This window comes from Cydia fagiglandana, chromosome Z, assembly GCF_963556715.1.
Source record: "Cydia fagiglandana chromosome Z, ilCydFagi1.1, whole genome shotgun sequence".
NCBI classification, from domain to species: domain Eukaryota; kingdom Metazoa; phylum Arthropoda; class Insecta; order Lepidoptera; family Tortricidae; genus Cydia; species Cydia fagiglandana.
Genome location: NC_085959.1, coordinates 18,643,191 through 18,655,869, shown reverse-complemented (window position 1 = coordinate 18,655,869; position 12,679 = coordinate 18,643,191). Strand labels below are relative to the sequence as shown.

Genomic DNA, 12,679 nt, shown 5'->3' with positions numbered 1-12,679 from the left:
GCGGTCATGTGAGGTGGGGATAAATGGGAATACACACCAATATATGAACAGGTATAAGGCTATCTACCAGTTTTTCATATAGTGGTCCCATACCCTCTTGAATCTTATCATGGTATTTTAATATTGCAGATTGTAAACAGCAATGGAGTGAAAAGACTGCACAAAAGAGTAGAACAATCCATGCTGAGGTACTCTACTCTTGAAAGAAGAGGCCTGGGAGTGGCTAAGGTGCATACCTATTCATTTGTCTCGCTTATTCTGTCTTGTGTAAAAAAATCTTAAATTATAATACTTGTGCTACTTAACAGCTGAGTAACGAGATCCGGCGATCAGACAGCCAGCCCTCCGGCGACTACGAGCCGCTGAACGAGGGCTGCGAGGCGCACTGGGAGGTCGTGGAGCGCATGCTGTTCCTCTACGCCAAGCTAAACCCCGGCCAGGGCTATGTGCAGGGCATGAACGAGATCATAGGGCCCATTTACCACACATTCGCGACTGACCCCAATTCTGAATACCGACGTGAGTACTCTAAATGATGTCCATACGGGTCTTAGACCTGTTCCACGAAAGCTTGTAACTTTTCATAAGTTGTAGGGGACCATTGGGCAGTCGGGAGGCGCGTGCACGGAGCACCTCCTTGTAAATCAGGACAATATATCTTTTTATTTGAGTGTGAGACTTATATAAAAAATTTCGACTAGTTACATCCTTTGCTTTCCTTGTCCTTTCTAAAATTTATTTGCTATCAATAAAACATCACCTAGGGTTGGCCAGGTGATATGTTTTAAGGAAAATATACCTCACTATTGCACCTACTTACAGCGTAAGTGGAATGGCTGTAACTTCTTGGGTAGGATACATTGCCGTATATTGTATATTAACACATGCTGACCCTAAATACCACACACGGGAATGTTATGCCATTTTGGGTTCTAGCTAAATTGGACATTCCATAGCGTAAGTATGGTACTGCCAATTTAGCTAGGACCATAAATGGCGTAACAATTGCGGAGCGTGATGATACGGTCAGCCAAGAAAGTGGTCTACCACTTTTCGACTCTATCAATCAGATGATACCACTCCACAGATGGTCCACTTTCTTGGCTGACTGTACCGTATCTACCTACGTTAAGGTTTTTTGACAATTAATGATATTCATCCATGGAGCGGGGCTCGACATTAAATGTCCTGTGGCAGTCCTTTTCAGGCTGCCTTTTTCAATGTTTTTTTTTATTTTCAGAACATGCTGAAGCAGACTGCTTCTTTTGCTTTACCAACTTGATGTCCGAAATTCGTGACTTTTTCATTCGCACCCTCGATGAGACTGAAAGTGGCATTAACTACATGATGAACCGACTCTGTGACTGTGTGAAAAAGAATGGGCCCCAAGTTTGGCATCGAATGGAAGTGCAGGAGCTTAAACCCCAATACTATAGCTTCCGGTAAGCTACTTGCGTGATTGACACATTCTTTATCATCGTGGCATTGAAGAAAAAATAACCAGAGTCGATAAACATTCTACTCAGAATAGGGGATACTGCAATATTCTGTCACCAAAGTGCAGCACTAGCATATATTCTAAACCACAGATTTACTTAACTTATACTCTATTACTTAAACAGATTTTGACAAGTTTTCACTATGGCTTTGATGCATCAAAGCGGTTTACAGAGAGCCCAACGCGACACGCGAAAATCGCAACTTCGTTATCTTCCTCTATCGCTCGAATATGCAAGAGTGATAGAGAAGCAGATAACGAATTTATGTTCTTCGTATTTTGCGGTAGGCCCTTAGTTTGTGCTAGTAGCGCCCTCTACGCAGAGTTTTGGTAATATTCCCTATCATTTATTTTCAGGTGGATAACCTTACTGCTGTCTCAAGAGTTTTCTCTGCCAGACGTAGAAAGACTGTGGGATTCCTTATTCGCAGACCCGATGAGATTTGATTTTCTTATATACATTTGCTGTGCCATGATTTTGTGAGTATACATTTTTATTTTTTTATTCTATTAACTTATCATTTTATCTCACCCATTTATTGTGGTAAAATCCTATAATTTGTTTCAATTTCTGTTAAAACTGCTTTCATTTGCTACTTAAACTTCGTTAGCTGACTTCATTGAAGGAAAATTAAATATAATTTAGTAGATGTGTCTGTACGTGGAAATATAAATCAAATATGTGCATTCATTTATTAACTTGGCCTTAATAAATTACGGTATATTAATTAATTTAATTTAATTGATTCCAGACTCGTGGAAGACAGTTTGCTCAAGGGTGACTTCGCGTCAAACGTCAAACTGCTCCAAAACTTCCCGCCCATGGACGTCTCGCTTATACTGAACAGGGCTGTTGAGATATCGCACAGATAATACGCAACTGTTAATTTGAGCGGCTACCGCAAAAACCGAAATTCGCAAATTGCGGGGATCTTTCTCTTTTACTCCAACGAAGGCGTAATTAGAGTGACAGAGAAAAATCCCCGCAATTTGCGAACTTCGATTTTGGCGGTTATTAGGGATTGCAATCCGGACTGGTTTTGAATCCGGCCGGATCCGGCCGGATTTTGGCCTCAATCCGGCGGATCCGGCCGGATCCGGCCGGATTGGTATTGCGGATAAAAAATTCATCAAGTCACGTATTTTATCATGTTTTTAGCGTTATATGCGAAGTTAAGGATATTTTTTAATGGATTAATAAAACGGGTGTCTTAACAGGAGACCTATAGGCTCTCCGAAACATGTCGCGCGAGTGACTAAAAACAAGTGAGTCTAAACCGTAAATTATTCAATGTTAGTATGTCTCACAACAATTTAATTCGATGACGGCTGTTTTAAGTTTCAAAAATCAACGTTTTCATTACTTAACCCTTATCTTGGCATCGTAACACCCGTGATACATGGAACTTAAAAAAATCTAGCAGGTTCACTTTATTACCTAACACAATAATTCTGCCATCAATATGTCGAGCTACCCTCCTTACTTATAGAAAAAAATAATTGACATGAGTGTCATTGTAAATTAATTAGTAATAATCAACATGGCGCCGCGGAAATAATAGATTTCGGTTCGTACTGGAAGTTTTGCATTTATTTCTTATGTTAGTATATATTTTTCTATAATCTACATTTTGATATCTTTACTGTCTCTTAGTGCATACATATTTACAATGCCTTCGAATTTAAAAACATTTAATACACAGAAGCTTACATGAAACTGTTATGTATTATATTTGATACACTGCCAAGAGCTCAGAAATGTACATATCGAAAGGATTGTATTACATTTAATACATTTCCAAGTTATCGTCAAAATATTTTTACATGATTTTTTATTTTTTTTTATTTTTATGGGGTTACAAAACATGCTTCAATTATTTAATATTAGTTGTCGTATTATTTAGTTATTAAACTTTGATTTTTTAAGTACTAGATGTTATTTAACTATATATTCGTACGCTGTAGCATTATTGCTACGCCGTAGCCCGTAGCACGGAAAAATATGTGTATGGCAAAAAATGGCCCCAAAGTAAAAAAAAAAATTTTTTTTTACTTTTAATTATTTATTTACTTTTCATATTTTACTCAACTTTTTGCTGACGACTTTTTTGAAACTGTACGGGATCTAATTTTCCGCCCATGTGATCAGGTATTCGTAGATATAATTTATTTTTACAGGTTTAATAGTCATCTGATGCTTTAGATTGCGTTTAATTAGCAGTAAATGCTAATTTCTGTTGCATTAAATGTTTTATTTTTATTATAATCTTCATTTTTCTTCTAAAAAGTAGGTAACTATTTTGTCGAGTTATTGGCAGTGTATCAAATATGATACATATGATTTTCCGAAATTGGAAAATCCTGGATTTTCTTTCTTATTTTTTAATAGTCTAGTATGCTCAATAGGTGACAAAAAACTAAAAAAATGTTTATATTTAAGATATTTTGAGCCTTGCCAAGATAAGGGTTAACCACAAATAAAATCTTCTTTTTCTCTTAAACTATCTATAGCCCAACCCACATTTCCAACAAAAAGGTGCTCTCAATTCAACCATTTTAGTTTTAGCAAACAAAATCAATAAACGTGTATACCTATGCAAGTACATTTAGTAGCATAATAATAACAAAATAACATATAAATAATAATAATAAATAAATATTATAGGACATTTTTACACAAATTGACTAAGCCCCACGGTAAGCTCAAGAAAGCTTGTGTTGTTGGTACTCAGACAACGATATATAATATACAAATACTTAAAATTAAATACATAGAAAGCAACCATGACTCAGGAACAAATATCTGTGCTCATCACACAAATAATTGTCCTTACCGGGATTCGAAAACCCAGGATCGCGGCTCCACAGGCAGGATCACTACCCACTGGCTAGGTCAGACCGGTCGTCAAAAGTCAAGATATATTTCTCTATTTAATTTTATAAATATTTATTCATTATATTTTAAATGCAGGTAACACTTATTATAAGTGGGCTAAAATGATTTGTACAAAATAAAACGAACATGTACATTAAATTACAATGTAACAACACAATAAATTGAATATAAACCAATCCAGTACTTACGGTGCACGGAAATCTCACGACACATATTTCGTCGGCTAGAAGACAGGCGTCAACTAACAAACAAGTTGTTGTGTTGCTGTTTGCGAGCGAGAAAATTTAAATTTTAGCAGTGTTTTAAGCTGTTATTTTATATTTTAGCGCTTTATTTCACTTTACCGGATCCGGGACCGGATCCGGTGAATTTTGCCGGATCCGGTATCATGAAAAATGTGCCGGATCCGGCCGGATTACCGGATCCGCCGGACCGGATTGCAATCCCTAGCGGTTATATATAGCCCTGTATTTGATACCTATTTTACAAGAATTTACATTGACAATTTAATACGTAAGTTTGGAGAATTTATTTTAAAATTTTGCGTTTATTTAAACTTAAGAAGATATTATAGCTATATTTACATAACTAACGATTAGAAACACGAAAGGGGCCTACCAAGTGATATTAACGGCCGGGACAAATTTTAGTAGTTAATCGAAATATTTAATATGAGAAATACGTTTACCGAAGCAAGAACTTTTGCATGAAGACCTATGTGTCGTAGATGAAAGAAGTTACCATTGCATTTTTTTAGCCATAGTTATTAAAACACTAAATAACCACACATGTAGTGCGACATAAAATAGTTGAAATTAAATAAAATGGAACTCTATAATTTCCATACTAAATTTTATTGTTGCCATGTTTAAGCATTTTACGTCAAAAATGTGACAGTTACGTAGGAAGTGGCGCCCTCAAGCATTTTCTACAATTTCTTATCGGACTTTATAAATTCGCGCCTCAGGTGCACTAATGCCTTTATTTTATATGTGGGTTGTTTAACTTTGAATCCAATGGCGTTATTCATAAACGTATGTCCAATGTTTCAAACCCTTTATGGCTCCTCTACACGATAGCCCAGCGCCGGCCACTCCAAGGGACGCAGCCATGCGGTAGAATGAGATAGCAATATCACTTGCTCCCTCTAACGCATAAATGCGTCCCTTGGAGTGGCCGGCGCTGTGCCATCGTGTATAGGAGCCATTACAATCATTTGTTTGACATTTCTGTTTGTTAGACAGACATTCAAAATAAGTTTTAAAGAGTTTGCTACAATTTATGAATAAGGGGGTAAATATAAATAACTCGAGTCGAATGAATACTGTACCTACGTTTGCCACTCTGTATGACTGTCGAAGTTTGTAGATATCTAATATTATTTCTTATATATTTTTTACGGATTTGTTCGTGTTCGACACTTGATATAGTTTATCTATCCATAATCAGCGGAACCTAAAGGGGCCCACTGATTAACAGTCCGCCTGACGGTATCGACCTGTCAGTTAGAACTAAATTTTAACAGTTCCGAAAAACTGACAGGCGGACTGTTAATCACTGGGCCCCTTAAGGTGACATATTTAACCGTTATGAATTGAGCATATACAGGGTGATTCAGAAGAGATGAGCAGGATCAACCCACACATTCAATAAAAGACAAGCTACTGTTTCGGATCATAGGTTTTTTTAGTAGTGATTTTTTACTGATAACTGGTGATTAAGGAAGCTGATGCGCCGCAAATGATGTTTTCAGTGGTATATTAATGGCAAGGGTTAATTTTATGGGTGACATAAAGAGCCGTAATTGTACATTCAAAGCGCGTTATGCGGCTCGCGAAGCTCAGTTTGCCGAATCCTGCCTTAGTTAACACTTTAGCTTTATTAATTAGGCGTTAGAACCAGGATTGTAAAGAACTAAACCTGTACTACTGTAACTAAAAGTTTAAAAAAACACGGACAAGGTTTGATTCACTTAAATATAAAACGATGGTGAACGATCCATTAATATTTCGCTGGCCCAATATTTCAAGGTTCTATGTTTCACTTTTATCGAACTGAAATTTGAACATTGTCATAGTGATATTAAGTCGACTTTCAACTATCTTGAAAATGTAACATAGTAGGTACTTTATAATATTGAGCCAGCGATTTACTGAGTGTGTAGGGTTCGTCCTGCTGACGTCACATGATTCTCACGAATCACCCCTAGCTTAGCTGCATATGTAAAAGGATCAATTCATAACTGTCAAATATGTTATCTTAAAAAAATGTTTACTATAGGAACATATCACCTTCATATCAGAAAGACAATAAACTGTAATAAACCAGTAAATTATATTGCTTCTAAATAATTATTATCATACCCGTAGGCCGAAGGTGGATTGTAAAAACTGACTCTTTTTATTTATTTTGCGTATTTACTAGAAGTTAATTTAATTATATTATTCTTATTTTTAACTTGTATATTTAATCAATATAAAATCATTCTACTCACATACATTTCCAAAACAAGTAGGTAATAAATGTTAATAAAAACCCATTTTTATTAACACACTTATATTAGCTTCATATATAACTTGTAGATCACTAACAATGTAATAAGAACCTACAAAGTATAACATGGAGAGTAGAACTCTTTGGGGTCTACTAGTAGCGATCCTCGAGTTTCAGCTCATGCGATTCGTTTTGACGAGAAGAGGGCTCAAGCTCAAAGTTTTGTCTGTATCGCACTTGAAAAATCATACGTAAGTAAGTAGTAACGACAGGAAGGCCCTTCCTTCCTGGTTCCTGAAGGTCCTTCGTGGTGCGCGGGAGGCCTCCAGAGCGGCTACCGCGAAAACCAAAATTACGTATTTCGCGGTTATAGCCCAGAGCCTAAAAGTACAGTCGGGAATAGACAAGGGAATGACGTTTATGCAGAAATTTATCGTACAGGTACCTTTTAGATACGGTTGTCATTTTACTTAGATATTTTTTGAAATATATGGCATTGGTCTTTCTATACAAGATGATTGCAAGACGCACTGTTACCTTATTACACTGACTGACTGAACACTTAACGGTCCCAAGTTTCCATACAAAGTAATTTACCAATTGATTATTAATTGTATTACACTGCCCGCACTGCCGCAAAGCTTCCATTACAGTACATCTTCCATACTAAACTCTACTTTGCAAGTTGCTTTTCAATTAATAATTCATTTTGGTAATTTAAACATTGAATAGATTTTGGTAGGAAAACTAGAACCCAATTAATTACAATATGCCCGATTTATTAGATGTACAACTTATTCTATATTTCTTCCATTTGTGACGTCCCACGGGTAAAGGTACCTTATGGCGCTTGGCGCTTACGCTATTATTAACGCCGCACCAATATTATTGCGGTGCTATGCGACGTAAGCGGCTGCCGCCGTAAGGTACCTTTTTCGTAGAACGCCACATATATTAAGTAGGTATTAGATAAAACGTATAATTTTTACATCTTGATAGAACACAATAGACTTACATTTATGATGTTAAGTAATTAAGACAAACTTTCTTTAACCTACATTTTGTACCTATCTACTTTCCAATTCCAAGTGCTACAGGTAAATACCTACTAAAGTATCTTTTGTACTTCAGATTTATTAATTTAGATTATTTTACTATACTTACTGTTGAATGACCGGCGACTGCAATAATATCTAGTGATGGAGACTGAAGGTAGTCATAGGGACTAGCTGACAAAACAACATATTGAGTAGGTACCTACTTTAAATATATTAGAATGAAGTCTATTGAACATAACAAGAGCAATTTCAACGCTATAATTGTTTAGAATACTCTTTAAAGACAATATTATCTTACGTATACAACTAAATGTAATTAAGGTATACCTACGAAAGAAATATAATATATTATTTTCAGTGTGATTATTATCTTTTATTTTCATTACACTAGTCAGTCAGCAAAGTATAGCTATAGTTTTGCTAACTGTACATCAGTAAACAAAACCGAGTGGTTTAAAATGTAGCCTATCTAATACATATACCTACCGAGGATATACAGATAAGTCTGCAACGATTTTTATAGCTCACGCAGTGCAAGTGTTATTAATTTCATAGAAGTTGACGTTTTTGTGATAAAATTTGCACTGCGTTTATCAAAATCGTTGCAGACTCATCTTAGTCATCTTGGTCTAATTTTATCTAACAAGGTGTACTACGCGGTCTAGTACTATTATTTATTCTGTGACACGGAAGCGCGGTGCGGCGCATTTGTTTCTTACAAGACGTCGATATCTAAAGCCCCCTCCACACTCGTGCGCGAATCGCGGCGCGAAGCCGCGAACGCAAGTGTGGCGTCGATTTTCGCAGACAGCGAAATCGACTCCACACTCGCGTTCGCGGCTTCGCCCGCGATTCACGCACATAGTCTGGAGAGGGCTTAAGAAAGTGTTCTAGGTGGGCGATCGTCACGCGAACGCGAAACGGTGTGGTGTGAAGCTTGGGCGCAACTGGATTTACCGTAAAATTCGAAACGCAATAATTTTATAGGTAAAATTAACCCTATTACTTACGACTGAATCTCTCAATAACGCATACTTTGTCGGTCGGACGATTTAAAGGGAACTTTGCTCTCCTATCTTAACGTTTGACCTGCGATTGAACTACACTACACGGTCAGGACCCTACCGTCTGCCATCTGCGCTGACCTAATTATTGGTCAATGTTACTACGTAGCTGCATGGGCAGACGATCTTTAAGTAGCTAACACACTATCGCACCGCACCAAGGTCATTGAGGGACGCACCCATAAGTAAGAGGAAGAACGCGATATCTCTTTCTCCCTCTTACTTATGGGTGCGTCCCTCAATGACCTTGGTGCGGTGCGATAGTGTGTTAGCTACATTATAATGAACATAGTCAGGGCCAAGAACCCGACTGTCGGGTACACTGTTCGTAGCGACTACACGTTACATACGGCGAAAGCCAGAGAAATTTCAGGAGCTTCTCGCGATATCCTCTTATTTACTAAACTTCTTGAGAATGGCCCATCACTAATAATATATTTCTGCCAAGACACGTGTCTGTGGACGCTCGATGTCTGTAAACCGACCTTAAATGTGCCACTGAAGTGGTTAGGTCTAATTGGCTTTATGCATGTCTAATATGCATCAATGTCGGGCATCATGCAGGCTCCTCACATTATACCTTACAGTCACATGAGGTTTGCCAGCTCAATAGAATTCACTACGTTGACAGCTAAAGAGAACAGCAGATCGCTCGGCGTCAATACAACAATGAATCCCCGACGCTCCAGCAAGCTTCCTGCCGCTTCTCGCCGCTCGCCCACTCGTTTCTAGTTTATCGTTCTACTCGCTTATCGCTCATCGTCGTCGGTGGGACAAGTGCCTAAGGTTGGTAGATATAGATCAAATATAGATGGTCAAGCAGATCTCAGTAGAAAAAAGCGGCATATTTGAAAAATGTAGGCGCGAAGGGTTATCGAATCTTAGAAAATTTGAATTTCGCGCCTTTTTCTACTGACAAGATTTGCTTGACCATCTATACTTTCCTAATTGCGCTGTTCCAGGTACGAGTACGATCACATTGCCTGTCTTACTTTACCTTCCTAGTATTTACTTACATAAAAATACACAACTATGTACATACCTACTTAGTTGCTTGGTTGGCGCGATTACCCAAAATGAATCTTCGTCGACAGACTGAGGAAAATGATTAAATTTTCTCGGACCTCCGGCGGATTCACTCCCGCCACAGCTTTCGCCGACGCTGGGCTCGCAGAGCCTACCTCTATTGTAATTGCCAAAAATCTGCCATACTGTAAACCAATGTCTATAATTATGCAGTAAAGCCATCCTCCTCACGACCCGAGAAATTATATTTGTTAGAATTTAAGTCAGTTTAACGTTTAACCGCTAAGGCCTCACACGTCGACGGGGGTTTATACACTCTTTTTCTTAGTTTCCCTCCATTATGCATAATATTCCCGGTTACCGATTGAATTGTAATTTGATGTTTTGGTCATTATGCTAACATAGAGCCAAAAGTCCTCGATGAAAAAACAAACACATTGAATTTAAGTTCATTAGAAAAGTCTCGAGGAGCACTTGGCAGACATGCAAAGAGGAAGTCCAGTTAGCAATAAAAGTGTGTATCAAAAAACATTTTTGACAGTTAATTAGCTAATTTTTATTTCTCATGCTCTGCTCATTGGCTCATTGTCTATTTACGAAACGGGCTGAAACTGTCATTTTTCGACCCTAGGGAGTTTTATAGCCCGCAATGATCTCCTTATGGCCTAATGCATAGCTAACTACCATCAAAACTTGCAACACTCTCATTGAAAGATTTAATATAAATAAATTATGTACACACCATGAAGATCATAAACGGTAATAATAGTATATAGGCCAAGAAATAAGAAGTTATAGAGGGAAATGCTAGGAACACAATTTTTGCCTCCGTAACTTTGTTTGGACTAGTTAGGAGGTGAACATATCAAAAGTCCCCGGCCGTAGCCCCGGTGCTGGGGGGGAGAGGGGGGAAAGAAGGTCTCATTTTTCGGTTTTTCACTAATATCTTGGAAACTTTGCGTCTTAGCGACATGACTACTAAGACAAACCAAAAGCTGATAAAATTTGTTACAAGTTTTATTCAGTCAAGTTTTTCGATATCTTGAATAGTTTTTGAGATATCCGCTCTTGAAAGTTTATTTAGGGCTTCAATTTTATCTTGATATCTACATTAGTGAAGCTGCTAGGCCGTGTTTGGTATCATTTTCATATAAATCGGGGGTGCTGAATTCATTTTTGGTATCACATTGACACCATTCCTAAGAAAAAACATATAAACTTTAAACAAATACCTTTTTTTTTGAATTCCTCTTCACGCTTAAACCGCTCAACCGATTTAATTGTAATTTGGTATACAGATATTTCGAGTCCCAAGACAGGGCATAAGATACTTTTTATCTCAATAATCATCCTTTAAAGTTGTGAAATGGAGTATGGGGGGAATTCAACTTCGTCGACGAAACTGAATTCCTGAGGTAAATACTGCTTAAGGTAAAGTTTGAAGTCATGTTAGGTATCATTTTCATCTAAATCACAGATGTATACCATCCTAAATTTCACCTAAACCGGTTCAGCGGTTATTGACTCCTCATACAAACTTCTACCCCACTTTTCACATCCTCAAAAGATGCTTTTGGTTATAAAAACCATCCTATGTCCTGTGTCGAGACTGAAACTATTTCTATACCAAATTTCAACGAAATTGGTTCAGCGGTTTAAACGTGAAGAGGGATTTAAAAAAATACATTTTTTTAATTTTGGTTTTACTTCGGAATAGTGTCAATGTGATACCATAAATGAATTCAGCACCCCCAATTTATACGAAAATGATACCAAACATGGCCTAACAGCATCACTGATGTAGATATCAAGATAAAATTAAAATCCCTAAATAAACTTTCAAGAGCGGGTATCTCAAAAACTATTCAAGATATCGAAAAACTTGACTAGATAAAACTTGTAACTAATTTTATGAGCTTTCGGTTTGTCTTAGTAGTCATGTCGCTAAGATGCAAAGTTTCCAAGATATCAATGAAAAACCGAAAAATTCGACCTTCTTACCCCCCTCTACCCCGCAGCACCGGGGCTACAGCCGGGGACTTTTGATATGTTCACCTCCTACTTAACTAGTCTAAACAAAGTTACGGAGTCAAAAATTGTGTTCCTAGCATTTCCCTCTACAACGTTTTTTGAGCATTCATTTCCTGACCTAATAACACAATGCACTATGCACAATAAGTACATAATATGTATACCAAACTGGTATACTTAAATAGCTATATTATACAAATAAGTATAGTATTATCATCATTAATTATTATTTATTACGTACTCTGGTACATGTAGGTACCTACTTATATTTAAATAAGAATGGTAAATACTTTCCATAATGTGGCAAATACATATTGCATATTGGGGCAGCATAGTTTAACCATGGTCCGCTCAGTCACATCATATGGTGGTGGTGATAATGCTTAAATGATAATAATGATAACTATACTTCGTTTTTTTTAGCATTAGAAATTAGGTAAACAATCTTGATGTGTCTTTTAATTGAAAAACACATTTTAAAAATAAGTTACGGCAAATATGTAACAATTATGAATCTAATACGATCATTTATATTCTTCTGCTTTCATAAGTAATAGTTTTATATTTTTATAAAGCGTTTTTCAATTAAAAGACACGTCAAGATCGCTTACCT

General features: G+C 37.1%; 1 protein-coding gene across 1 annotated transcript; it reads left to right on the top strand.

The window, feature by feature from the left end:
• Positions 1 to 121: 121 nt before the first annotated feature.
• Positions 122 to 2,462, top strand: LOC134678237 (TBC1 domain family member 13-like). Its single transcript, XM_063536707.1, has 5 exons — positions 122 to 228; positions 309 to 519; positions 1,241 to 1,442; positions 1,856 to 1,978; positions 2,251 to 2,462. Exons 1-5 carry the CDS (start codon positions 181 to 183, stop codon positions 2,369 to 2,371), a joined length of 705 nt encoding a protein of 234 aa, XP_063392777.1. The 5' UTR covers positions 122 to 180; the 3' UTR covers positions 2,372 to 2,462.
• Positions 2,463 to 12,679: the final 10,217 nt, after the last annotated feature.